This window comes from Megascapheus bottae, chromosome 16 (genome assembly GCF_031878675.1).
Source record: "Megascapheus bottae isolate mThoBot1 chromosome 16, mThoBot2.hap1, whole genome shotgun sequence".
Lineage (NCBI taxonomy): Eukaryota > Metazoa > Chordata > Mammalia > Rodentia > Geomyidae > Megascapheus > Megascapheus bottae.
The window spans coordinates 13,513,792-13,540,978 of NC_143524.1; the positions used below are offsets into that span (position 1 = coordinate 13,513,792).

Here is a 27,187-nt window from a genome sequence, read left to right on the forward strand (position 1 = left end):
GGCTCAAGTGGTAGAGCACTAACCTTGAGAAAGTCCAAGGACATTGCTCAGGCCCTGAGCTCAAGCCCATGATTGGCAAAAAAAAAAAAAGAGTCTCATGGACATTTCCTGCCAAGGCTAGCTTCGAATCATGTTCCTCAGAAGTTGGCTTCCTGAGAAGCTAGGATTACAAGTATGAGCCACAGCGTTTGGCCATGATCTTTGTTGTTTATATTGCATGTTGCTGATATCATGGTTTTCTTTTTAAAAATCTATTTAATATTTTATACTGGGTTAGCTATGTGCTGTGTCTATGTTATCAGATGTAAAAAATAATAGTTATCAATAATGTTCCGATTTCATTATTCTGAATTTTTTACTTTGCATTATTTGTAGTTGTATTTAAAGATGGGTGTGTGTGTATACACACAAATACATGTATGCTTACCCAGATATGTACTCATTTGGTGCTCATAACTGTAGTGATACCTCATGATACTATTGTCAATCACTCTGTAGACCAGCTCATTGAGATACAGGTAGGACATCTTCACAACCTTATAGCTGAGAAGAAAGGCAACTAAGTTTATAATTCAGTTGTGCATTTGCTACTGTGCTTACTGCTGTAACTCTTCTCTTTTGGACTAGTGTGCTAAACTTACAATCAATAACTTTGATCTGAGTATGGTGATGTGTCCTGTGATTGCCAGCTCCCAGAAACTTGAGCGAGTTCATGGCCAGAGTGGTGTCCATAGAGAGAGAGACTCTGTCTCAGAAAAGAAAAGATTTTTGAGCTCTACTTCACCTTTTTCATTTGTGTGCCTCAGTTTCCCTTTACATATAAAGCACTTTTTATGTTTTTGTACTGCCCTAGGGCTTGAACTCAAGGCTTGGGTGCTTTCCTAGAGCTTTTTAGCTTAAGGCTAGCACCCTAGCATCTGAGCCACATCTCCACGTCTGATTTACTGTTTATTTTATTTTATTTTATTTTTTGGGTCATGGGGCTTTAACTCGGCCTGGGTGCTGTCCCTAACCTCTTCAGCTCAAGGCTACTGCCCTACCCTTGAGCCAAGCCCCACTTCCTGTTTTCTAGAGGTTAATTAGAGATAAGAGTCTTAGGTCCTTTTGTGCCCTGGCTGGCTTTGAGCCTTGATCCTCAGATCTCAGCCTCCTGAGTAGCTAGAATTACAGGCATGAGCCACCACACCCTGCTATACTATTAATTTGATATGAATGGTGAAGTTTGATAAGTTCTTTAAAATTCTCAAATATATAACCTTCTAAACTTTCAATGCAACAAGTTTTTGATGAAGCTAGTTATAAGAAGATACTACATGATTACAAATGCTGACTATTTCCATATCCTGATTTTTTTTTTTTCATTTGCTAGAAAAGAGTAGTTGAACAACTACGGAAGAACCTGATAGTAAAGCAAGAACAACCAGACAAGTTCCAAATACAGCCATTGCCACAATCTGAAAATAAACTAACAACAGCACAGCAGCAACCACTACAGCAACTACAGCAGTACCACCACCACCACGCCCAGCAGTCAGCTGCACCCTCTCCTACCTTGACTGCTTCACAGGTAAAAGTGTGGCTGGCGCCTGAAGACTGTCATTGCACTACACTGATGTGTTACTGGATCCTGTGTCAGGTATCCTAAGCTCCACTAGCACTAAACAAAACTTTCCTAGTTACTTCTTGTGACTGTAACTGGAATAAGACCTAGTTGGAATTCACTATCAGGAGAAACAAAACTTAAATAATTTCTTACCTGTCCAAAAAGTGAAGAAAGGTAGTCAATGATAAAGAAATATAACTTCTCCTGTATTGACTGAATGAAATTTTAGTTTGCGTGTCTGGAAGGGTTCACTTGTTTGTGTTCTAAAAGTCAGTGTGGGCCAACCACTTCTGGAATTTTTACTCTGGAGTTCCTAGCAATTACACATGGAACTATTTGGGACTGATATCCTTGGAACCAGGTGGGAAGAAACTTTCCCAAGGGCACTGTTTTTATTATTCATAAAAAAAACCCTTCATTTTAAGCCTATATTTGCGAAATTGTGAATGTGCACTAATACACTGATGGAAATCGTTAACAAGAACTACTTGTAAAAACTAGAATAAAATGGAAGCTTCATAATGTTCTAACCTGACATAACAGCTTATAAAGTAGCTGGTGAGGGCATAGACTCCCAAAGGATGCACATGGAGATGACGTCCACTGAAGAAATCTGCTAGTCTCCACATGCTTACATGCATTGTAGATATACCTTTAAAGGGACTCATTCAGGTCCTTGAAATCACATGCCCTGTTCACACTATTGTAGGCTGTGGATCCCTCCCTGCATATAGATAGATAGATAGATAGATAGATAGATAGATAGATAGATAGATAGATAGATAGATAGATACACAAACACTTTTCATATACTTCCTTTTGCCAGGCCAGCACCAGGATTTGAACCCAGAGCCTCGCACATACTCAGTTTGCTTCTTTTTGTTCCCTTCCACCAGAGCTACCCCTCTAGCCTAGCTTTTGGTGGGTTATTTTAGAGATGGAGTCTTTTGGACATTTCTGCCTAGACTAGCTTCAATTACCATCCTCCAGATCTCAGCCTCCAAAGAAGCTAGGATTATAAATATTAGCCATGAGTGCCAAGAAATACACCACATTTTATATGTGTCCAGAGCTTTGGGATCTTCTGAAAACAAATCATGTACTTCTCCCACTCTCCAACACTGAGTATATATGTATGTGTGTGTATATTATATATGTGTGTGTGTGAGCATATCTAATGTATATTGTACACATATGTATACATGTATATAGTATGCGGGGGATATGCACACACATACATGCCTATAAACCAAGCTACTTGAGAGGCAGAAAGAATATAGTTTGTGGCCAGCCTGAGCAAAAAGTTGATGTGAGGTATCATCTGAACCAACAAGCTGGACATGGTAGTGCACAGCTACGTGGGAAGCATAGATAGGGGATTACAATCTGAGGCTAATCTGGGCAAAAATTAAAGACCTTATCTAAAAAGTTAAGCCCAGGCCGGGAGTTTGGCCTAGTGGTTAAAGTGCTTGCCTAGCATGCACGAAGACCCAGGTTCGATTCCTTGGTACCACATATATAGAAAAAGCCGGAAGTGGTGCTGAGGCTCAAGTGGTAGAGTTCTAGCCTTGAGAAAGTCCAAGGACAGTGCTCAGGCCCTGAGCTCAAGCCCAGGACTGGCAAAAAAAAAAAAAGTTAAGCCCAAAAGAGCTGGCTAGGATGTGGCTCAAGTTATAGAGAACCTACCTAACAAATAATTGAGGCCAAGTTCAAACACCACTTCCCTTACCTCCCCACCCACGAAAAAAAAATTCTCCTGCCCCAGACCAGCATTGCTTCTATAGGATTACTTTTGTTAGTTTTAAACAAAAATGGGTTAGGTTATTCTCTTCCAAAATACAATGGGATCAAAAAATGTAGACATGGAAGGCGTGTAGGCATAGGCGCTCTCTGTTACATTGATAGCCCATGTTACACAAATAGGAATTGTTATTAAAATACATAAAATCTATACAATAGCTCTTCCCTTTGTGGTCATGCAAGTTCTGTGTTGCTTAGGGGTGGTGTACAGAGAGGGGCCTAGACTAGCCAAAGCAGTTTTATATAGCATCACTCGATCTGATAACCTACTTGACATTAACCTATTAACCTTTGTCTTACATTGCTTTGTTTAATGCAAAGGTTTAATGTTAAGTTCCAAAGGTCCTCCAGGCTTTTGCTGTTTGACAATAAACTATCATTCAGTATACAGGGCTGGTAAATGCTGGCTGTATGCTGGATTCTGGTAGAGGAAGAATGACAGTCCTTACCAAGGATCTGGTATAAAGTAACTATACAATTTTCATTCATTCTCTTAAGTACTTACTGAATCTCTATTATGTTTACAAATAAGCTATGTTCACAAGTAAGATTGCTTCTGTCTTGTTGGTGGTGGTGGTGGTGGTAGTCATTTGGCTTAAACTGTAGGCCTGGACACTGTCCCTGAGCTCTTCAGCTCAAGACTACCACCCTACCCCTTGAGCCACATTTTCTAGAGATTAATTGGAGATAACAGTTTCAGGGCTTTAAAGTGCCTGGGTTGGCTTTGTACCTTGATCCTCAGATCTCATCCTCCTGAGTAGCTGTGATTACAGGCGTGAGCCACCTCTTTGCTTCTGTTTTTCCTAGAGACTATTATCTCCAATTAACACTAGAAAATAGGAAGTGGGGCTGTGGCTCAAGGGGTAGGGCAGTAGCCTTGAGCTGAAGAGCTGGGGCCCAGAGTTCAAAGCCCCATGACAAAAAAAAAAAAAAAAAAAGTTAGAGTACTGTGTGTGGTGGCCCATTTCCAAAATCTCAGCTACTCAAGAGGCAAAGAACAGAAAGATCAAGGTTTCAGGCCAGTCCTAGGCAAAAAGTTAGTGAGATCTTATCTCAAACAATTAGCTATGTGTGGTAGTAAACTCCTTGTAATCCAAGTTTTGTGGGAGACATAGATAGAAAGATAGGAGGACAAGGCTAGGCAAAAATGCAAAGGCCTTACCTAAAGAAGAAGCAAAAAAAGGGCTGGAGGCATGGCTCAAGTGGTAGAGTACCTGCCCAACAAGCACCAGGCCTAGAGTTTAAACCCCTAGTATTGTGCCCCCTCTAAAAAACAAAAAAACCTTAGAGAGGAAAAAGCAAATGACTAACAAAAGCAAAATAGAAATACCAGGAGAGTGTAAAAAATACCAGAAAGGGACCAGAAGTGTAGCCTAGTGGTAGAGTGTTCACCTAGCATGCTTCTGAAGTTCTGGGTTCGATTCTTCAGTACCACATACACAGAAAAAGCTGGAAGTAGTACTGTGGCTCAGGTGGCAGAGCGCTAACCTTGAGTGAAAAGTGTCCAGGGACAGGGCTCAGGCCCACAGTTCAAGCCCCAGGACTGGCAACACACACACACACACACACACACACACACACACACACACACACACACACACACACAGAAAATGGGTCAGTTTTGATCAGAGGGATCATAAAGTTTCTGAGTAAGCACAAATATAGAAAGGTTGCAGTCCAGGTCAGTTCTGGCATAAAACAAGTACCTATCTCAAGAATAACCAATGTACCGAGTGGCTGGCAGAATGGGTCAAGCTGTAGAGCACCAGCCGAGCAAGCTGAGATCTTGAGTTCAAAGCCCAGTACTGAGGAAAAGAAAGTGAGAGAGGGAAGGAAGGAAGGAAGGAAGGAAGGAAGGAAGGAAGGAAGGAAGGAAGGAAGGAAAGAAGGAAGGAAGAAAGAAAGAAAGACAGAGAGAGAGAGGGAGGGAGGGAGGACATTTGCAAATCCGGCCTGAATAGTGCAGCTTGTTCTTTGAGCATTCATAAAACTGAAGCAAGGCTAGGATCATGGCCTAGGGGTAGAGTGCTTGCCTAGCATGCACAAAGACCTGGGTTCAATTCTTCAGTACTACATACACAGAAAAAGCCGGAAGTGGTGCTATGGCTTAAGTGATAGAGCATTAGCTTTGAGAAAGCCCAAGGACCGTGATCAGGCCTTGAGTTCAAGCCCCAGGACTGGCAAAAACAAAGCAAAACAAAACAAAAAACCTGAGGCAAGAGGATCATAGGTTCAAGGCCAGCTACAAACCATAAAGTAAGACATTGTCTCAGAAACAGAGCAAACAAGCTAGGCGCCAGTCGTTCATGCCTTTATTTCTAGCTATTCAGAAGACTGATATCTGATGATCATGACTTGAGGTTAACCCAGTAAGGAAAGTCTAAGATAGATATCGGTCAATTAGCCAGCAAAAAGACTGTACTGGAGGAGAAGCTCAGGGTGATAGGGTTCCAGCCCTGAATGAAAAAGCTGAAGAAGGGAACAAGGCCTGAATTAAAGCCTCAGTACTAGCACCAAAACAAAGAAAGAAAAAAAAATAAGAAAACATGAAAAGATTAAACTGTTGAAGTATAGCTTAAGTGGAAGTGTGAATTGTAAGAAAGCCAAACAAGAGCATGAGGCCCCGAATTGAAGCCCTAGTACTTGCACATACATCCGAAAAAGAAAACAATAATGGCAACAACAACAAAAATGCATGCCTGGCCGGGCACAGTGGTCACACCTGTAATCCTAATTACCCAGGAGACTGAGATCTGAGGATCTCCATTCAAAGCCAGCCCAGGCACTAAAAAGTCTGTGAGACTCTTATCTCCAATTAATCACCAGAAAACCAGAAGTGGCTCTGTGGCCCAAGGGGCAGGGCGGTAGCCTTGAGCTGAAGAGCTCAGGGACAGCACTTAGGCCCAGAGTTCAAGTCCCACAACCAACAAAATAAAAAAAAAACATGCCTTGGGAATAGCAGGTAGACTGTTGGTGAAGTACGGGGTCCATCCATGAACAGACAGGCAAAAAGGTAGAGCCAGAAGAGAAACACCAAACATTGGGGTGTTTTGTCAGGCCTAGGGAAGTAATTAAAGGATCATAAGAGTAAACAGAGAGGTTTTATATGTTTGTGTTTGTACACATATAAGTATATATCAAATATAATATATGCATGGATATATAATACGTAATCAGAAAGAAATACTTAAATACTGAGCCGTTAGAGTGGACAGGGAGAGATGGTAGGAGAGAAAAGTTTTGGTTTTTTTCTTTTTCCAAGTTAAGTGATTAGCATATACCACAATCCAGAAAAGACCAAGAAGTATTTTTGGGGAAAGGGTAAGCCCAATTCCCTTTACCAGGTTAGCTCCAGTTGAAGAAAAAGTGACAATGAAAAAGTAGAACCTGCAAGTTCAGGCATACCCTTCAACCTCCCTTCACCACTCTTTATGTATGTGTGTGCTGGTCCTGGGGCTTAAACTCAGAGCATCGGTGATGTCCCCAAGCTTTTGTGCTCAAGGCTAATACTTCACCATTTGAGCAACAGCTCCACTTCATGCTTTTTTTGGTGCTTAATTGGAGATAAGTGTCTCACAGAGGGACCCAGAGTTTGGCCTAGTGGTAGAGTGCTTGCCTAACATGTACATAGATTCAGGTTCAATTTCTCGGTATCACATACATAGAAAAAGCCAGAAATGATGCTGAGAAAGCCCAAGGCCCTGAGTTCAAGCACCAGCAAAAAGAAAAAAGAAAATCTCACAGATTTGTTCAGGCTGACTTTGAACTGTTATCCTCAGGGCTCAGCTTCCTGAGTAGCCAGGATTACAGGCATGAGCCACTAGACCCAGTTACAGCTCTCTCATGTTTTAATGATAAAATGCAAAACACAGAATTACAATTTAAGAGTGCAGTTAATAATAATTGTTTGTTTGTTTGTTTAAAAAAAACCCTCAAAGAGATAAAAGGAGGGAGAGCTCTGTTTGTACCTGTTTGAGTGCCTGACAGTGACCTTCCACTCAAAATGAAGCAAACAATGTAAAATAGATATGTGGGTTAATTAGAGCTTGTGGTAATAATCCTCTAAGTTCAGATTTGTACATTGGCGTTTATCTGTTTTAAATATTTTGCAGGTTAATGACAATAGCACTGTAACAATAAATAAATAAAAAGATATTGCTACTAGTGTTACTTGCACTGTATTTCTGGACTAACTTGTAGCCCGTACAATTTAAATTAGTCAAATTGAAGAACTTTATAAAACCATGAAGTAGCTCGCTCCCACATCATGAAGATGGTCAGACTTGGACAGCATAAACTAAAAGAGAATAATTACAGCTTCCATAAAAATAATTTTCTTCGTTGTGGAACACTCATTCTCTCCACTTTCCCTTCCTGGCACAACAGTTCAGACATTTGCATTAGGCTTACATCTTGATTCCCTTTTTATCTAACCTTAACAAACCATTTGTTTTATTTTCCCTGATATTGAGAATAGAAGAAGCACCAGACCAGGAGTGAAAATTGCAATAAACCAACATAGGAGCAGTAAACAACAAATATGTCCTTCGAGAAGTTTTCACTGAAGCACTCAGTACTAGACCCTGTGCCTGTACATCATTCAGAATTGTATAGATAATAGAATATTAGTTGGGAAATCAGGCACAGCCTAAGTGCTTGCAAATAAAATAAAAATGCTTACTTATAAGGTGTGAACATGTTTGTCATGTCCACACCTATTGTCATGTTTCAGTGTTATTTAAGCATTGTGGTAACAGTAAGGTAACTTTCAGGGTTATTCAGTATTTCTAGAATAATCATTTATGATTTGTTAAAATATCAATAATAATGTTACCTGAACAAAGGTTATTTAAAGGAAACATACATTGCCTGTTTTAAAGCAATAACAATGGAGTAAATAAGATCAAAGAACTTGGGGGCATATATGGAAATGTCATGATGAAACATCCTGCTATATACAATTTAATATATGCCAATTAAGAAAAGAAAGCAACAACAAAAAAAAACTGTCACAAAATGCAGAACTGTTTTTAAAATCTGTATCATTGATTCTGCTGACCAGAGCTTTACTTCCATAACCTGGTAAAATAGCATTGAATGCATACCACTTCAAAAGCTCTTTGTATTAAACATTTTAAATTAAGGCTTTTATCAAACTATGTTAAAAGTAAATAAACAAACACATCACTGACATTAGGTCTATGGAGGTAGCCCAGTGGTAGAGTGCTTGCCTAGCATGCTTAAGGCCCTAGGTATTTGATTCCCAGCATTGCAGAGAAAGAGAGGAGAAAGAAAAGAAAAAGAGAAAAGCTGTCAGGCACTGGTGGCTCACATCTGTAATCCTAATTACTTAAGAGGCTGAGATCTGGGGATTATGGTTCGAAGCTAAGCCTGAGCAGGAGAGTCCATGGGACTCTTATCTCCAGTTAACCACCGGAAAACTGGAAATGGAACTGTGGCTCAAAGTAGGAGAACACTAGCTTTGAGCAAAAAAGTTAAGAGAGAGGCCGGGAGTTTGGCCTAGAGGTAGAGTGCTTGCCTAGCATGTACAAAGACCCAGTCCGATTCCTTGGTACCACATACACAGAAAAAAAAAAGCTGGAAGTGGTGCTCTGGTTCAAGTGGTAGTGCTCTAGCCTCAAGAATAAGTCCAAGGACAGTGCTTAGGCCCTGAGTTCAAGCCCCAAGACTGGCAAAAAAAAAAGTTAAGAGATAGTGCTCAGGCCTTGAATTCAAGCCCTATGACCAACCAAATATATATATATATATATATATATATATATATGTATAATATTTACGACAGTACTAAGATTAAACTTTAGGCCTCATGCTTGTTGGGTGGGCATGCTACCAACTGAGCCATACCTGCAGCCATATTTCCTGCAAGTTATTGTGAGTCTCTGACTTTTCTGTCTAGGATGTCTTCAAATTACTGTCCTCCTGATTATAGTCTCTTAACTGGGAAAACAAGTGTGAGCCACCAGTACTCACTTTCTAATGTTTAATTTAAATAGTCACATGTGGCTAGTAGCTACCAACTTATATGGTGTAAATACAGAATAAGAGCAGCAGGAGGAGGAGTATGAAAACCAGTGCATTGGCCCAGATAAATGTACCTGTTCCTGAACCATGTGCATTTTGTGACTTGTAGCACCAGCTAGATATGTGTGCCATGTAGTGTTTCTGCTCTCTTGCTTTGTCACTGACACTTGTAATTATTCTAGTCAAAAGTCTAGGAAAATGCAGCTTCAAAGCTGCAGTGGCACTTAAGAGAGCATCAGTCAGGTCCTCTCACTTCAGCTCAGCCTCTGATCTCTACAGCTTTTTGAAACTCAGGTGTTTGTTTCCATCTTGTCATGTTCCACTGAATCTTTGATCACTTCAGCAGCAGGTCTTCAGAGAAAGGATTACAGTGACTTATATCCCTTTGCTATCAAGAGCTGGTGCTCCCTACGCTACTTGGCTAATATGGTTCATTAGCTGGTGCTTGGGATTTACCACCTCTGAGGCAACACATGCACTAATCCTCATGCCAGTTTCTCTCCTGCCCCCTCCAGCCTCTGTGGCACAAGAAGCAGATCGCTGTAATTACTTGAACGCTTTGTTCATACTGGTGAGGTTGTAGTATTTTGGATAGAAATAATATGTACCTCATTGATTTGCAACTTGCAGGAAAATGGATTGATTTCTGGCAAAGAATTAGAAAAAATTAACATACTCATATTCTGTATCTGTAGATCAATTCCATTCCTTGTTGAAAACCCTGTGCTTCTATTAACTTTTAGAGTCATTAAAAAGTATTTGCCCATTTATAAGTGACACTAACTGGAGAACTCTAGCAAACTAGAGATTGCCTTTCTCCATAGTAAGAATTGTGCTCAGTGTACATGAAAGAAGTGTTATATAGAAAAACTTGATTGGTTCTGAGAATTATTGCTTGGTTTTCTTTTGGAGTTCAGCAATCTGTTGTTCAGTAGGATCACATTTCGGTGTCCTAATACCTGTTCTCCATATTTCCTAGAAGACTGTAACTACAGCTTCTATGATTACCACAAAGACACTACCTCTCGTCTTGAAAGCAGCAACTGCGACCATGCCTGCCTCTGTTGTGGGCCAGAGACCTACCATTGCTATGGTGACCGCCATCAACAGTCAGAAGGCTGTGCTCGGCACTGATGTGCAGAACACACCAGTCAACCTCCAGACGTCTAGTAAGGTCACTGGGCCTGGGGCAGAGGCTGTCCAAATTGTGGCAAAAAACACAGTCACTCTGGTAAGCCCGCAGCTGCTACTCATGCATGCACACACAAAAGGGTTCAGGTTATGCATTTGTAGACAGTGTTCAGTTAGCTCCTGCTAGATTGCACAGCTGCTATCACTCTCTCACTTATCAAATGCCTGTGTGGGCCTGACAGGAAGTGTAGAATCCCTAGTGCCTGCTCAGTTGGTTACTGAGGCATCCTGACACCAGGGACCACATTTAGTGCACTGCCTGTGGTCAGGGTGTGACTTTGTTTGGGAAGGAAAATGTCCTTCAGAGAAGTACATGTGGTTTCATTTCTCTTTCCCTCCTTCCTGTCCACTGTCCTCCCTGAGGAACTTGGGCATTTAAACTTTCTTGTGCTGTATTGATGCTTTGGGGAAAAGTCTCTGCTTCATTCTTGTAGTTCACTATGCCTTTCAACTGAAAGCAGCCAGGATGTACTGGGAGTTGGTTGGAGCATGCTTTTAAAATACTGAAGAAATTCACATAGTAATGCATTAGTTGGGGAAGTGGTAAAAACAGAACAAAAGCCTAAAAGTTGGATCTTTTGGAGGAAATGTTTGGACAAGTATTGTTCATGAGATTTCTAGGATAATGTCATTTAGCAACTGATATTTTTAGATCGTGAGGGGACTATTCCAAAATTTTGAGGTAAAATCAAAGCTAGGAGCTGGGTGCTGGTGGCTCATGCCTGTAATCCTCAGGAGGCTGAGATCTGAGGATAATAGTTCAAAGCCAGCCCAGGCAGGAAAATCCGTGAGACTCTTATCTCCAATTAACCACCAGAAAACCTGAAGTGGAGCTGTGGCTCAAAGTGGTAGAGTGCTAGCCTTGAGGGAAAAAGCTCAGAGGCAATGCCCCAGCCCTGAGTTCAAGCCTCACAACTTACAAAAAAGTTAAAAGTAGGAGTTCTTGGAGTTTATTGAATGACAATGACAAGAAAAATAGAGAGCAATGAGCAAAACTCCACCACTTATCCAGGGGTCCTTAGAGAAGCAACCAGGTCACTTAGCTGGATGTTAGAAATTAAGGATGAAGCTCTTACCTCAGGAAAAAGCCTATCTGGCCAGGCAGCTAGATCGATATTCCTTTGGGTCCAGTTCTTATTTTTAAGATATGTAAGTGCATGCTTTCTTGAGTATAGAGGAAACAGTCTACAATTGCTGAGCCTGCTATGCTCTACATGTCTCATGTGAGGAAACACAGGCTCAGTGGGTTCCTTTGTTTGTTTTTATTTTGATTTTTTGATTTTGTTGTTTTGTTTTTGTGGGTCATGGGACTTGCATTTGGCCTGGATGCTGTCCCTGAGCTCTTCAGCTCAAGGCTACCACCCTACCCTTGAGCCAAGCCCCACTTCCCATTTTCTAGAGGTTAATTGGAGATAAAAGTATCAGGTCCTTTTGTGCCCGGGGTGGCTTTGAACCTTGATCCTCAGATCTCAGCTTCCTGAATAGCTAGGTTTACAGGCCTGAGCCACTGAGCCCAGCTTGGTGGGTTCCTTTCTTGGGATAAAGCATATGGGTGGGAAAGTAAGAAGCTTTTTAGTGCAGCTTTAATTCAGAGGTCAATTCAACAAAGAAAGCTTGTAGAAAATATTGTCTGATCTCGGGTATAGAAGATGAAAATACTTGAAGACTGCCTAACTTTAATATCAAACCATGACCCTTGTTCCTCTGGATTATTTATCTTTTTCATTTTTTAGCAGGTTCAGGCAACACCTCCTCAGCCCATCAAAGTACCACAGTTTATCCCCCCTCCTAGACTCACTCCACGTCCAAACTTTCTTCCCCAGGTAAGTAAACCCACGAGCAGTCCAGTGGTGGGATAGGGAGAACAGAAAACCTTCCGGGCCCTTTCTAAACAGCCTGTAAGCAGGTTTATTGATTTAGTTGTATTCAGATTGCATTTAACTAAAAATCCCTCCACCAGTTTCTCCCCACAATGAACCTAATGTCATGGTTTGTTAGCCATGATCCAATGCAGGTAGCAAGGCAAAAAGTGAAGGAAGAAAAAACTTCTCTTATTAAAGCAACTAAGAACTGGGCACTGATGGCTCACACCTGTTATTCTAACCAGCCACTATTGGAAGCCAGCCTGGGAAGGAAATTTTGTGAGATTTCTATCTCTACTTAACCACCAAAAAGGGGAAGGGTAGCTGAGGCTCAAATGGTAGAGCACCATCCTTAAGCATAAAAGCTCAGGAAGAGTGCTCAAACCCTGAGATCGAGCTCCAGGACTGGCACCCAAAAGTAATTAAGGTATTACATTACTGATATGCTAGAAATATGCTTGGCATTAGAAAAAGAGCACAGTTATAACCGTGTATTAGAAAAAGAAGTAACACCAAACAGACCAATGCAGAGTCTTGCTTACAAGGTTGGGAAAAGGATATCACTGACTCTCTACCCAGGCCCAGCCACCCTCCCCGCTCAACTTCTCCTGAGAGTGTTCTTTCCATTCCCTAGACGGACCCTCATTCTCTCGAGGTAGATGGTCTGGGCCTTGAGAATTGTTGACTTGCCTAGGACAAAGGCTGAGGGCTAATGGAGGCCCTTGGTTGGGGGCAAAGTGAAGAGAAAGGAGTTTTGTGATAGCAGCATAAGTGATTTACAAATTGCTTCTGGGGAGAGATTGGATAGTACTAATAGGAGGTAAGGTGATTCAGTCACTGATCATATAAATTTTTAATAATAAATACCTTATGAACAAACACTGTACTGAGCTACTGTTCTTAAGACATCAGAGATCTTCAGAGGCATTTAGGTGGTGACAGTACTGATGATGGGGAATACAGGGTAGCACGAGAGTACATGGAAGGACACCCAGCCCACCCCTCAGAGACTGAAATCTATAAAATTAGCCTGACAGAGTTTTAGAGGAAGAATGAAAGGTTTTTAAGCTGAAAGTGATGCAAAAGTGTATTCACGTCTAGAGTGGAGAACAGCAGGAAGGTTCTCAGAACTAAGGAGACTTGCTGTGGCAGAGCACAGAGGGCTGGCAGCCTTGCCTGGGCTAGAGTAGAGATGAAGCTGTAGATCCTTGCAGACTATGGCCCTATCCTAGCAGTATTAGGTGTCCATTAAAGAATTTGAAAGCAAGCCTGGGAACTGGTGGCTCACATCTGTAATCCTAACTCCTGAGGAGGCTGAGATCTGAGGATTGGGGTTCGAAGCCAGTCTGTGAGACTCTTCTCTCCAATTAAAGCACCAAAAAATCTGGAAGTAGTGCTGTTGCTCAAATGGTAGAGTATTAGCCTTGAGCAAAAGAAGCTCAGGGACAGCACCCAGGCCCATATTTCAAGCATGTGGCGGCGGGGGGGGGGGGAGGGGGGTGGAGAGGGAATAAAAAGAATTTGTAAGCAAGCTTGACATGATCAGGCTTTAGAAAATTCTCTCTTGGCACTGTACAGAGAAAAGATTAGAGATTAGAATAGAGATTATAAATAATGTTGGTAGGAAGAACAGTTAGAACACTGTCAATGATGATAATAACTAATGTTTAGAGAACCTTGCTGTGTACAAAGTCTTATGCTAGGTACTCTATGTGGGTTGTCTTTTCTAATTCTCAGAACAGCTCCCATGTAAGTAGTCATTGCTCTTTTTTTCTTTTCTTTTTTCAAAAAGGAGTGGGTCATAACCTCTTAGTAAGCTGTGAAATCATTTCAATGTGTTGATAGCCCATGTTTTGCATTTTATTCCATGCTTTTTGTTTATAGAGATCTAAATTTATACCCGTATGATAACAATGTAAAAGTGAATTTCCTACCACTAAGCACCCACCACAAAGTCATTTTAAGTTAAGATAAACTTTCAGATATACAAGACTATGGCAGACCATGATTAAGAGCAGTCTACTTGGAAATGATAGAGGACATCAGACATTTTTCTGCACTGGGACTTCCTAGAACAGCTGTCCTTTCCCGAGATACCTCAGAATCAAGAATTGAGATGTAGAACCACATTAACAGAAAAAATTGGAAGTAACGCTTTGGCTTAAGTGATAGAGTGCTAGCCTTGAGCAAGAAGAAACTCAGGACAGTGTGTAGGTCCTGAGTTCCTTGACTGGGAAAGAAAGAAAAGAAGAAAAAAAAAAGAGCAAGCTGGGCAAAGTGGCTCATGCCTGTAATCCTAGCTACTCAGGAGCCTGAGATCTAAGGATCAAGGTTCAAAACCGGGCACTAAAGTCTGTGAGACTCTTATCTCCAGTTAACCACCAGAAAACCGGAAGTGGCACTGTGGCTCAAGGGGTAGGGCTATAGTCTTGAGCTGAAGAGCTCAGGAACAACACCCAGACCCAGAGTTCAAGCCCAACCAAAAAGACCAACCAAAAAGAAGGAAGGAAAGAAGGGAGAAAGGAAGGAAAGGAAGGAGAGAGAGGAACAGAGGTGGGGGAGAAGAAAGGAAGGAAGGGAGGGAGGGAGGGAGGAAAGAAGGAAGGAAAGAAGAAAGAAAGAAAGAAAGAAAGAGGGAGACAGTGTTGTTTTTGTGAACTCAGGGGCTGGATGCTGTCCCTTAGCTTTTTCACTCAAAGCTGACACTTGTTAATTGGATCTCAGATCTCAGCCTCTTGAGTAGCTAGGATTACAGATGTGAGCCTATGACACTTGGCTAAAACTTGAGGTCTTTATTCAGGATGGTGGAGAGCTACTCCAACAAAGAAATCTTGTGCTCATACAAGCCAGTTTATCACGTACCATTTCCATAATTATGTCATTCAAGACCCCATTATGGACAAGCTCAAGTTACAAGAGTCTCCCTTCTAGGAAAACCAAAGTATTTTGTTCTAAACATATTTATAGTCACATACCAGATTCTATTCAGTGACCTCCTAATCAGTCAGCAGGAGGTGTCTGGTAACATAGTTGCTTTCTCACTGTTACTGAACTTCTGAAGGAACAAATGTAGAGAGTCACTTAAGAGTTGCACTCTCATGCTTAAGAGGAAAAGAATTTACCTATAAAATAAACTTCAAAGTTTAAAAAACACTGGCTTAGAAAGATGAGATATGTTGCATAAGTATTAGACAAGGATTTATACCAGGGTAAAGCTGGCTTCATACTTTTAAACACAATTTTGGCTTCTTTTTTTCCCCGCAAGGGCTGTTGCTAGTCAGATACTCTATTGCTGAGCCATGATTATAGTTCTCCTCCGCACCCAGTTCCTACCTGGTCAGTACATGCCTTAGACTGTGTTTGTGTTTTCCACAGTAGTTGTAATGATAGTCAATACTATACCATTTCCAGCTTCTTCCTGTGAGATGGAGTCTCATGGCCCTTTATTTATTTATTTTTTTAAGTTGTGCTGGCCTGGAACCTCAGTCCTCACTATCTCAATGTCCCACATAGCTAGATTGACAGGCATGTGCCACCATGCCCAACTACTGGTTAAGACGGCATCTCATGGGACTGAGAATTTGGCCTAGTGGTAGAGTGCTTGCCTAGCATGCACGAAGACCCAGGTTCGATTCCTCAGTATCACATACATAGAAAAAGCCAGAAATGGTGCTGTGGCTCAAGTGGTAGAGCTCTAGCCTTGAGAAAGCCCAAGGTCAGTGCTTAGGCCCTGAGTTCAAGCCCTAGAACTAGCAAAAAAAGAAAAGAAAAGAAAGAAGGGATCTCATGCACTTTTCTGCCTGGGCTGCCTTGAACCACAATCCTCCCAGTCTCAGACTCTTAAGTAGCAAGGATTAGAGTCATGAGCCATTATCTGGGCATTTTAGATTTTAAATCACTGTTTCAGTGAGCCAGAAATAAGCCAGGGTAGTGACAGTGAAGATGGAAAGAAATAATAGCTTTGAAAGGTATTGAGAAAGAAGAAACAGAGAAGAAATAGGCAATAATGATTCTGAAGCCAAATATGGTGTCTTACTCCTGAAATGTTAGTATTCGTGAGGCTGAGGCTACACATTGAGTCATGAAGCTAACCTGTGCTATGTAGAGAGACAGTCTCTCCATCCCTTCAAGAAATTATTTTGAAGGTTTATCAAGAAATGGCCATTTATGGAGGCGATTAAAGGAGAAGCTGAGAGAGCAAGAAATTGATCCCTGGGAGACATAATGAATTTGAATGCCTCATGAGAGGTCCAAGTAGTAATGTCTAGTTTAATATGATTCTTCACTTCAGGAAGTGTCTCTGATCCAAAGATAAAAGGGAAAGCTACAGCACAGAGATGGGAAGTGAGGCCTCAGGCTGGCCAAGAGCTTCTAGGAAGAGCTAGGACACTGGGAAGAAGAGGAGTTTCAGAACATGGTCCTGAGAAATATAAGTGGTTTGTAGAGAAGTAACCCCACAAAGGAGACGGAGAGTAATCAAGAGGGCCAGAAATGTATGTGAACTGAAGCTTTGGACAAGCAGAAATTCAGCAGTATTATTTTCATACTGGCACAAGTTCTGGGTGGGACCGCTGATCCCAGCCTGTAGAGGCTAGCCTGGCATACCAGAGGAACTGAGGGTATCGAATCAGAAGTACCACATTCTAGGACAGCATTTGCATCCTCTTAGGAACTGGAGAGTCTTTTGTAAGATACATCCTGAGATCTGTAAGTACCATGTCACGTATTTGGTGTGGAAGATTTGGCATGGTTTAGACTGATAGGACTTGAGAAGTTTCTGTAAGTAATACAATAATTATTCTCTTTCCCCATAGGTTCGACCCAAGCCTGTGGCTCAGAATAACATTCCTATCGCCCCAGCACCTCCTCCCATGCTTGCAGCTCCTCAACTTATCCAGAGGCCTGTCATGCTGACCAAGTTTACCCCCACAACCCTCCCCACATCCCAGAATTCCATCCACCCTGTCCGTGTCGTCAATGGGCAGACCGCAACCATAGCCAAAACGTTCCCCATGGCCCAGCTCACCAGCATTGTGATAGCTACTCCAGGGACCAGACTCGCTGGACCTCAAACTGTACAGCTTAGCAAGCCAAGCCTTGAAAAACAGGTACGGGCAAAGTATGCACCTGCTGTGGGCAGTAGCCTTGCCCTGAAGCAAAGGCTGCTGAGCCATCTCTCATTACACCTTTTCAAGGGCTCTTCATCTAGGCATCTTTGTCAATATCCTGCTGCTTATTGTATGCTGTTTCATTCGCATGTAAAAGAGGCCATGCTTAACTGAAGAAAGTTGGATTGCTTTTCCACCATTCATTCCCCTTACAGATGGGCTTCATATTCTTGTGTGAGTGAGCTCCCCCTGCTGGTTCTGATGCAGAAATTCACAGGAGGGATCTGCTGCCTCAGTGAGGAAGCAAAGATGTAGTAAACAGAAAACGCCATATTAGTTTCAGCCCAATAAAAATCCAGATGAGGAGATGACCATGACAGTAAGGACAACTAAACTAAACAGAGAATGGATCTCACTTTCAATATTTTTCTCTATTATTGCTCGTAGTGTGTACCCAAGCAAACTAATCAGAATTTCCAAAAATCACCCTTTTAATTCTGGAAGAAGCAGGCTGCTTAGCTCACATATTGGAACCTTTTGGTTTTGTTTTCCTAAATCAACTTTATCTCAAATTATTGAGACTAGAAATAGCAGAACTTCCATAAGAACCTTAAAGGTATTATGACAGCTCTCTTAAAAACCAAATCAAATCAAGGCTTTATACATAGTCATGAAAAACAGAAGACCAGTAACACGAAAGAAAACTTTTGCAAAGAAAAGCATCCTCTTTATAGACAGTTGCTTTAAAAAGTCATTGACCTGTTTCTCATTGCTCAGGCCTGACCTCTCATTTCTGTGAAAACAGCCTCTGGGGATCCTTGTCTTCCAATTGTGGATGGCAGACCAAGATGCCAAGAGGGCAGCAACATGTCCAGGGATAAAAAGCTTCTTAATGTCTTAGCCTCCTTGAACTAGGAGCCTAGGGCATATACAGCACCAGGCCTTGAACCCAGGCAGCTCATCACATGGCAGACCTTGTGCTCAGAAAAGAAACTACCAGCATCTTGTTTTTCAGAAACATAAGAAATTGCGTAGCCGAGTGCTGGTGGCCCACACATAAAATCCTAGCTAATCACCAGGCTAAGATCTGAGGCTCGAGGTTCCAGGCTAGCCTGGGTAGACAAATAGATAAGACTCTTATCTCTAGTTAGCCAATAAAAGGCCAGAACTGGAAGCATGACTTAAAATAATAGCACTAACCATGAGCAGAAAAATCTAAGGGCTCGAGGCTCTGAGTTCAAGCCCTGGTACCAGCACAAAAGGAAAAAAAAGAAAGAAAAAAGTGCCTGTCACTATTCAAACAGAGATAGGGAACCACAAAAAGTACTCTTAGAAATGTTCAGAAATCGGGGCCAGGAGTTTGGCCTAGTGGTAGAGTGCTTGTCTAGCATGCATGAAGACCTGGGTTCAATTCCTCGTTACATAGGAAAAAGCCAGAAGTGGTGCTGTGGCTCAAGTGGTAGAGCTCTAGCCTTGAGAAAACCCAAGGATAGTGCTCAGGCCCTGAGCCCAAGCCCAGGACTTGCCAAAAAAAGAAGAAGGAGAAGGAGAAAAAGAAGAAAAAAGAAATGTTTAGAGATCAGGGGTGTCACATGTTTTAGATCAGAATTTTTTAGACCTACCGGCAACAGAATTTTTTTTTTGGCCAGTCCTTGGGCTTTCTCAAGGCTAACACTCTTCTACTTGAATCACAGCACCACTTCTGGCTTCTTCTGTGTATGTGGTACCAGGGAATCAAACCCAGGGTTTCGTGCATGCTGGGAAAGCACTCTACCACTAGGCCATGCTCCTGGCCCAGACCTTTATATTAATATATTGAAAGTCAAATTCTCAAATGAGAGATTTAGGAGGAACAAGTTTGGAAGAACCTGTGTCCTGGGCTGGCTCTCAGAGAACACCTGAGGAACCTTAGCACTTCACAGAGTTATGTTTGCATTGTCCTATAGTATTTTTTTTCATTCTTATTATAAAAGTAATGTATAGAATCTAGTAGAGTCTTAAGTGTGCAATAATACCATTATATTAAAAACATGTATGTACTTTTTAGTTTAAAAGTACTTTGTTGCCTGGTGGGTGGGGGAAGAACTGGGCATGGGTGGCTCACGCCTGTAATCCTAACCATTCAGGAGGCTGAGATTTAGGATTGCGGTTCAAAGCCAGCCCAGGCAAGAAAGTCCTTGAGACTCTTATGTCCAATTAACCACCAGAAAATCAGAAGGGGCACTGTGGCTCAAAGTGGTAAAGTGCTACCTTGAGTGAAAAGGGACAGAGCCCAGGCTCTGAATTCAAGCCCCACCACCAACCAAAAAAAGAAAGACTGCCAACCAGTCTTCAGTAAGTGGTGATCTCTTTCGCTAGTGGAGGGCCTTGCCTTGATGACGTTAGCTGCTAACAGTTACATTAGTGGGTGCTAAAGATTGGAGAGTTAGGGTGACTGTCAGTTTCCTTAAGACAACAATTAAGTTGGCTATATCTGCTGACCTCTTTCCATGAAAGACATTGTATCATGTGATGCTATTTTTTTTTGCCAGTCCTGGGCTTGAGCTGAGGGTCTGAGCACTGTCCTTGGACTTTTTCAAGGCTAGAGCTCTACCACTTGAGCCTCAGCACCACTTCCGGCTTTTTTCTATATGTGGTACCAAGGAATTGAACCCGGGTCTTCATGCATGCTAGGCAAGCACTTTAACCATTAGGCCAAACTCCCGGCCCATGTGATGCTGTTTTGATAGCATTCTACCTATAATAGAGCTTCTTCATAATTGGAGTCTTTTCAATTTCTTAAACCCTGCTGCTCTTTTTCAACAAACTGTATTTAACCTAAATGTTTCGTTGTCATTTTGACAATGTCCCTAGCATCTTTGCTGGGGTAGATTCCAACACTTTCTTCCCCTTATCTATAAAAAGAAGCTTCTCATCACAAGATTGCAGTACTTCAGTCACCTTCAGGTTCTACTTCTAACTCTAGCCCTCTTCCTGTTCTGCACCACTTCCGCAGTGACCTCCTCGAAGAACCTGAACTCCTCAAACCTATCTAAAGGTTGCAATCATACCAGAATTCTGTTATTGACAGTTTACCTCCTCCCATGAATCATGAATGTTCTTAACGACATCTAGATTGGTGAAGCCTTTCCAGAAGGTTTTTATTCACTTTGCCAAGGTCCATTATATATTGGTTCCTCCTTGCTCTATGGGCTGCAGGATGGGTGCGGGGTCAGCAGGTGAAACAACACAGGGCTCTTTATATGAGGCCCTTGGAGCTCTGGGCTGAGCAGGAGTACTGCCACTGGGCAGCAGTTATGTTGAAAGGAATCTTTTCATCTGCATAGTGGGTCTCAACAGTGACTAAAGATCCTTAGGAACCTCTCGGTAGACAGATGAGCCATCATCTGGCTGTTGTTGCACTGCTCCAGCATGGAGAGAGTGGGTTTAGGGTGATTCTTAAGGGTCCTAGGACTCTCTGGATGATAAATGACCTTTGGCCTAGCAAGAGGCAGCCTATCCCTCAAAGCTCTGGAACCAGGCCCTGACTTCTCTTCTCCAGTCCTAGCTGTAATGGATGACATTTTCTAAAGGCCTAGGCGGCATCTTCCTTCAGAAGGCTGTGTCATCCACACTGTGAACCTGTTGTTTGGAAGGTCACCTGCCATTGGCATTGGCTTAGCTACATCCTCAGAAAACCTGATGATCAGCACGGCCTGTGCCATCTTGCATTTTTTTTTTTTTTTTTTTTTTTTGCCAGTCCTGGGCTTGAGCTCAGGGCCTGAGCACTGTCCTTGGACTTTCTCAAGGCTAGAGCTCTACCACTTGAGCCTCAGCATCACTTCCGGCTTTTTTCTATGTATGTGGTACCAAGGAATCGAACCTGGGTCTTCATGCATGCTAGGCAAGCACTTTAACCACTAGGCCAAACTCCCGGCCCACCATCTTGCACTTTTATAAGACAGAGATGGGTTTGGGTTTTTTGTTGTTGGTGGTGGTGGTGTTTGTTTTTCCTGTTCTGGGAACTCACACGCAGGGCCTCACTCATGCTACGTAAGAGTTCTACCATTGACTTATATCCCTCCCTGAGAAAGCTTTCTTTGTTAAACCTTGTTAATTGAAGTTTAAGAAATTATAGGCTCACAGGCTGGGATGTAGCTCAGTGGCAAAGCACTTTCCTAGCAAGTGCAACATTCTGGGTTCATTCCCTATACCCCCCAAAAAAAATTTTTTTTAAAGTTTAAAAATAAAAAGAAATTACAGTCTCATCCCTGTAACTCGAATTACTCAGGAGGCTGAGATCTGAGGATCGTAGTTTGAATCCAGCCTGGGTAAGAAAGTACAAGAAGGTCTTAACTCCAATTAACTTGCAAAAAGGAGGATATGAATTGGGAGTGGTGGCTCATGCCTGTAACTAGCTACTTAGGAGGCTGAGATCTGAGGATCAAGGTTCAAAGCCATCCCGGGTACATAAGAACCTGAGACTCTTATTTCCAGTTAACTCCTAGAAAACAAAAAGTGAGGCTTGGCTCAAGGGTAGAACAGTAGCCTTGAGCTGAAGAGTTCAGGGACAAACAAATAAAAAAAAAAAAAGAGGATATGGGAGAGTAAAGACTTTGAAAAGGGTTGATGCTAATTCTTCCTTAATGATTCTTGGGTTATTTTATTTTATTTTTGTGCCAGTCCTGGGGCTTGAACTCAGGGTCTGGGCACTGTCCCTGAACTTCTTTTGCTCATAATTAATGCTCTACCATTTGAGTCAGAGCTTCACTTCTGGCTTTTTGAAGTAGTTTATTAGAGGTAGAGTTTTATGGACTTTTCTGTTCTGGCTGGCTTTGAACCACAGTCCTCAGATCACAGCATCCTGAGTTGCTAGGATTATAGGCCTTAATGGGTTTTTTTTGGGGGGGGTGTTTTTGTTTTTGTTTTTTTGCCAGTCCTGGGCTTGAGCTCAGGGCCTGAGCACTGTCCTTGGACTTTCTCAAGACCAGAGCTCTACCACTTGAGCCTCAGCACCATTTCCTATGTATGTGGTACCGAGAACTTGAACCCGGGTCTTTGTGCATGCTAGGCAAGCACTCTACCACTAGGCCAAACTCCCAGCCCCGCCTTAATGGTTTTATAGAACTGATTATCTATGTGACGTAGTACTTTAGTTTTTGGTGATGACATTGATTCTTGTTATAAGGCAATGTAGATTTTTCTTCCTCATCTTGGATCAGTTACAATAACATGAGTGTATCTAGTTATTTTTCCCATTTCTCTTGGGGTTTTTTGTTGTTGTTGTTGTTTGTTGTTTATTTTTGGTTTTTTGTCGATTGTGGGGCTTGAACTCTGGTCCTGGGCCCTATACTTGAGCTATTCAGCTCAAGGCTATCACTCTACCATGTTCAGCCACAACACCACTTCTGGTTTTCTGGTGGTTAATTGGCGATAAGAGTCTCACTGACTTTCATACCTGGGCTGGCTTTGAACCATGATCCTTAGATCTCAGCCTCCTGAGCAGCTCGGGTTACAGGTGTGAGCCATCAGTGCCTAGCTTATTTCTCTTGTTTTTAAATTTATTAGTAAATTAATTATTCTCTGAAAACCCTGTTTTTGCTACTGTATGATGAGCAGTGCTCTTTCATTTTTTAATTTGTTATTGTATCTTCTTTCTTTTTAGTCTAAATAATTTATAACTTTTGTTGACTTGTCTTTCAAGGAATCAACTTTTAGTTTAATAGATTCTATTGTTCTTCTGTATTTCAGTTAACTTTAGTATTTATAATTTTCTTCCTCCACTCTTTTTGGGCTTATTTTGTCTTTCCTTCTTTCTTTCTTCCTTCCTTCCTTCCTTCCTTCCTTCCTTCCTTCCTTCCTTCCTTCTTTCCTTCCTTCCTTCCTTCCATCCTTCCTTTCCTTTCCTTTCTTTTCCTTTCCTTCCTTCTTTCTATCTTTCTTTTTTCTTTTCCTTTTTTGTCCCAGAGCTTGAACTCAGGGCCTGCTGAGTGCCACCCCTGAATCTTTCATTCAAGACTAGTGTTGTACCACTTTGAGCCACAGCACCACTTCCAGTTTTCTGGTGGCTAATTGAAGTTAAGAGTCTCACAGACATGTATGCTTGGGCTGGCTTTAAACTACAATCCTCGATCTCAGCCTCCCGAGTAGCTAGGATTATAGGTATGAACCACCAGTGCCTAGCTTGGTTCTTTTTTTTTTTGATTCATAAATAATTAAGTTAGGTTAATGACTTGATGTCTTTGGTTATACTGTTATCTATAAATTTCTACCTTTTTCTTACTGTGGCACCTCAGTGCTGGCTCATGTGTGGTATTTTTGTTTGCATTCATCTCAAAGTATTTTCAAGTGTTCCTAGTGATTTCTTCTTTAATCCATTGGTTATATCTATTTTGTATAATATCCACATACTTGTGGGTTTTCTTGTTTTTCCTTCTGTTACTGATTTCTAGCTTCTGTAGACTTTTTGTATGATTTCTGGGCTTTTTAGTTTATTATTTATTTTAGATCCTAAAAAAATGACTCATCTTAAAGAATGTTCAATGCGCACTTAAGAAAAATGCATATACTATTACTGAGTGTAGTGTTCTTTCGATGTCTGTGAGGTCCAATTGGTTTCTAGGGTTGCTTATTAATCTTTATCTGCATGTGACTTCTATTATGTAAAGTAGGACATTGAAATCATCCTTACTGTGGAACAATCTATTTCTCTCCTCACATCTGCTGTGCTTCATAGGTTTGGGAACTCTGTGGTTGGTGCACATATGCTATCATTATTGTATCTTCTTTCCACATTCACTCTTTTGTCCCTCTCTAATGGCTGTTTGTTTCTTGTTAAGGATTTTGACCTGTAGTCAATTTTGTCTGACATTCATCCCTGCAGTTTCTTCACCCATTCACTTTCACTACTCTTTTTTTTTTTTTTTTTTTTTTTTTCTGCCAGTCCTGGGCTTGAGCTCAGGGCCTGAGCACTGTCCTTGGACTTTCTCAAGGCTAGAGCTCTACCACTTGAGCCTCAGCACCACTTCCGGCTTTTTTCTATGTATGTGGTACCAAGGAATTGAACCCGGGTCCTCATGAATGCTAGGCAAGCACTTTAACCACTAGGCCAAACTCCCGGCCCTTCACTTTCACTACTCTTATATTTCCCGTCCTAAATGAACTTCAGGAGACATCCAGATGTTGGATCATGTATTTTATCCATTCTGCTGTTCCCTGTCTTATAGTGGTGAGTTTAATTTGGTTAGCTTTGAAGTGATTCTTGAAAGAAGGACTTAGGCCATTTTAGCTGTTTGTTTACTCTATATCTTATGTATTTATTCCCCTCTCCTCACATAGTGTTTTACATTTTTCTTAGTATACTATTGCCATGTTTTCATTTTTTTCCTTTCATATGTTTCTTAAATTATTTTCTTAATGTCACTGAGGATCACACTTAATCATAAGTTAGCTGGGCGTTTTTGACTTATGCCTGTAATCGTAGTGATCTCAGTAGGCTAAGATCTGAGGATCACAGTTTGAAGCCAGCCCAGGCAGAAAAGTCCATGAAACTTTTCTTTAGAAAAAACTGGAAGTGGCGCTGTAGCTCAAGTGGTAGAGTACTAGAGTGCTTGGGGACAGCACCCAGGCCCTGAGTTCAAACCCCAGGAATAGCCAAAACAAACAAACAAAAACAACAAAAAAGTAACAGCACTGTGATTTCAGTAACATTAATAAAGTGTTCCTGAACAGCTCTGTTTCTCATTTTGACATCACAAATTGCATCTTTATTTGTTGTATGCCTTCTATTGTAGATGTAAAGTTATCGTTTTGTGCATTTGTCTTTTGTATAAGAAACACAACGAACAGTTGCAAATCAAAACTTCCATACTACTGCCTCTTACATTTGCCTGTGTAATGGCGTTTCCTGGAGTTCTTATTTCTTCATTTGGCTTCAAGTTACTAATAACTTTTATTCCAACATGAAGGACTCCTTTTAGCAATTCTTTGAAGGCAGGTACTCAAGTACTACATGTCCTCAGCTTTTGTTTCTCTGAGGATATATTTATTTCTGCCTCATTTTTGAAGAATAGTTTTTGCAGGTGATAGAATTTTATTATTATGTTTTTTTTTTCTCATCTCTTTGAATGTGCTATTCTACTGCTTTCTGATCTGCAGCTAAGCTGGGTGGTGTTTAACTCAGAGTCTCTCACTTGTGTGCAGTCAAACAATTGACTGGGACTGGAGCAAAGTAGTTTACTTCCAAGCTCAGTCACATGGATCGAAACAGGCCTAGATCTTTTGCTTGCGGGCTATAGGCAAGAGGCTTAGTTCTTTACTGCTTGAGTCTCTCATAGTGATGCTAAAACTGAAGCACAGGGCTTTTCCCAGAATAAAGAGACCAATATGAGAAAGGCCACCCCCCGGCATTTAAGGACTGTTTTGGTTTTATTTGTTGGGATTTAGAGCCTTCAGATAGAAAGATGGGCCGACAGCTCTCTTTCCAGGGCTTCGCCACCAATGCTTCCTCCATATTAGGCTGCTGCTCCCGCAGCTGTGGTATAGAACAGCAAACTCTGTGGTGGACCTTCTTGGTGGTCTGTTCTGCAGTCAATGAGACGTGAAAGTAAGCTTTCTGTGTATTCAGAGCCTTTAAAATGTCACTGTGGACTGCCCTCTCATTAGAGGCTTGTTTTGTGGAGAAACTGTATTCTTTTCACTTAAGTTAAAAACCTGCAAAAGGAGCAGGAGGAAAGAGCAGAAGAGAGGAAAGAGAAATAGGAATAATTTTCTTTATAGATCCTATTCCTCCCTCAAGATCAATACCTGTTTACTGAGTATCTGCAAGCGTGAAATACTATGCTAGATATAAAAGGGCGAAAAAAATCAAGGGGTATGTGAAACAGTTCCCATTCTCAAGTGGCTTATAGTATACAGGAGACATGTGACAGGACGGGGTGTGGGGGAGGTTGGGAATCATGTCCCAGAACTGGTGGTTATTGAAGTACTAAGAGTCCTCCTAGCATCCTCGTGTATAATGTGGGAAGCAGGAGGAGACAATGGAAATGGCTAGGAAGAAAGTGAAGGTTTTGTCATTATGATTTTCAGGTCTAGTAAAACAGTTCACAGCATTAGGATTTTTGAGGACTTGGTACCCAGTTAGTAGTTGAGTCTTACCCTTGACCCTGCCCATCATTAATCAGATGGTCTCATTTAATTACTTAGATTAGAATGTGAAAAGGCTATACACAGATTTTTCCATTTTAAAGTCGTTTCAGTATGTATAGAGCTTCATAAAATGAGCTGGCCATTGGGTCATGGTAGGAAAGCAAGTAAGCCCAGTCTACCAATATACTAGCCGCTACTTGTGTTTATAATAGTACTGTAAGTGGTGTAAGCAGATGCTGCTAGAAAGGGCTGGAAAGAATCAGGACTTTAGCCTCTTTAGTCCTTTTTTGGCAGTCATGGGACTGCTCTCACAATATAGGCAGATTTTAAATAGCTCAAGGAGGGGTAAATCCACAGCCCTGCTAGATTGCAACTACAGTTCATCAAAAGTGAAGCATGTGGATCTTTTCAATGTCTGGCCATTAAGCATGGCACTGATTAGAGCTTGGCCTGTG

General features: G+C 41.6%; 1 protein-coding gene across 6 annotated transcripts in view; it reads left to right on the forward strand.

Annotated features, from left to right (window-relative positions):
• The window catches only part of Phf21a (PHD finger protein 21A), a 158,042-nt gene that overhangs the window by 107,271 nt on the left and 23,584 nt on the right, over positions 1-27,187 (forward strand). For 2 of the 6 annotated variants that reach the window (XM_090347834.1, XM_090347831.1), the window contains exons 4-7: positions 1,370-1,567; positions 10,425-10,676; positions 12,370-12,459; positions 17,313-17,606. In XM_090347834.1, the coding sequence (XP_090203960.1) occupies positions 1,370-1,567; positions 10,425-10,676; positions 12,370-12,459; positions 17,313-17,606 (834 nt within the window). The remainder of the gene's footprint in view (positions 1-1,369; positions 1,568-10,424; positions 10,677-12,369; positions 12,460-17,312; positions 17,607-27,187) is intronic. The other 4 variants (XM_090347836.1, XM_090347833.1, XM_090347835.1 and 1 more) reach the window with 2 other exon arrangements.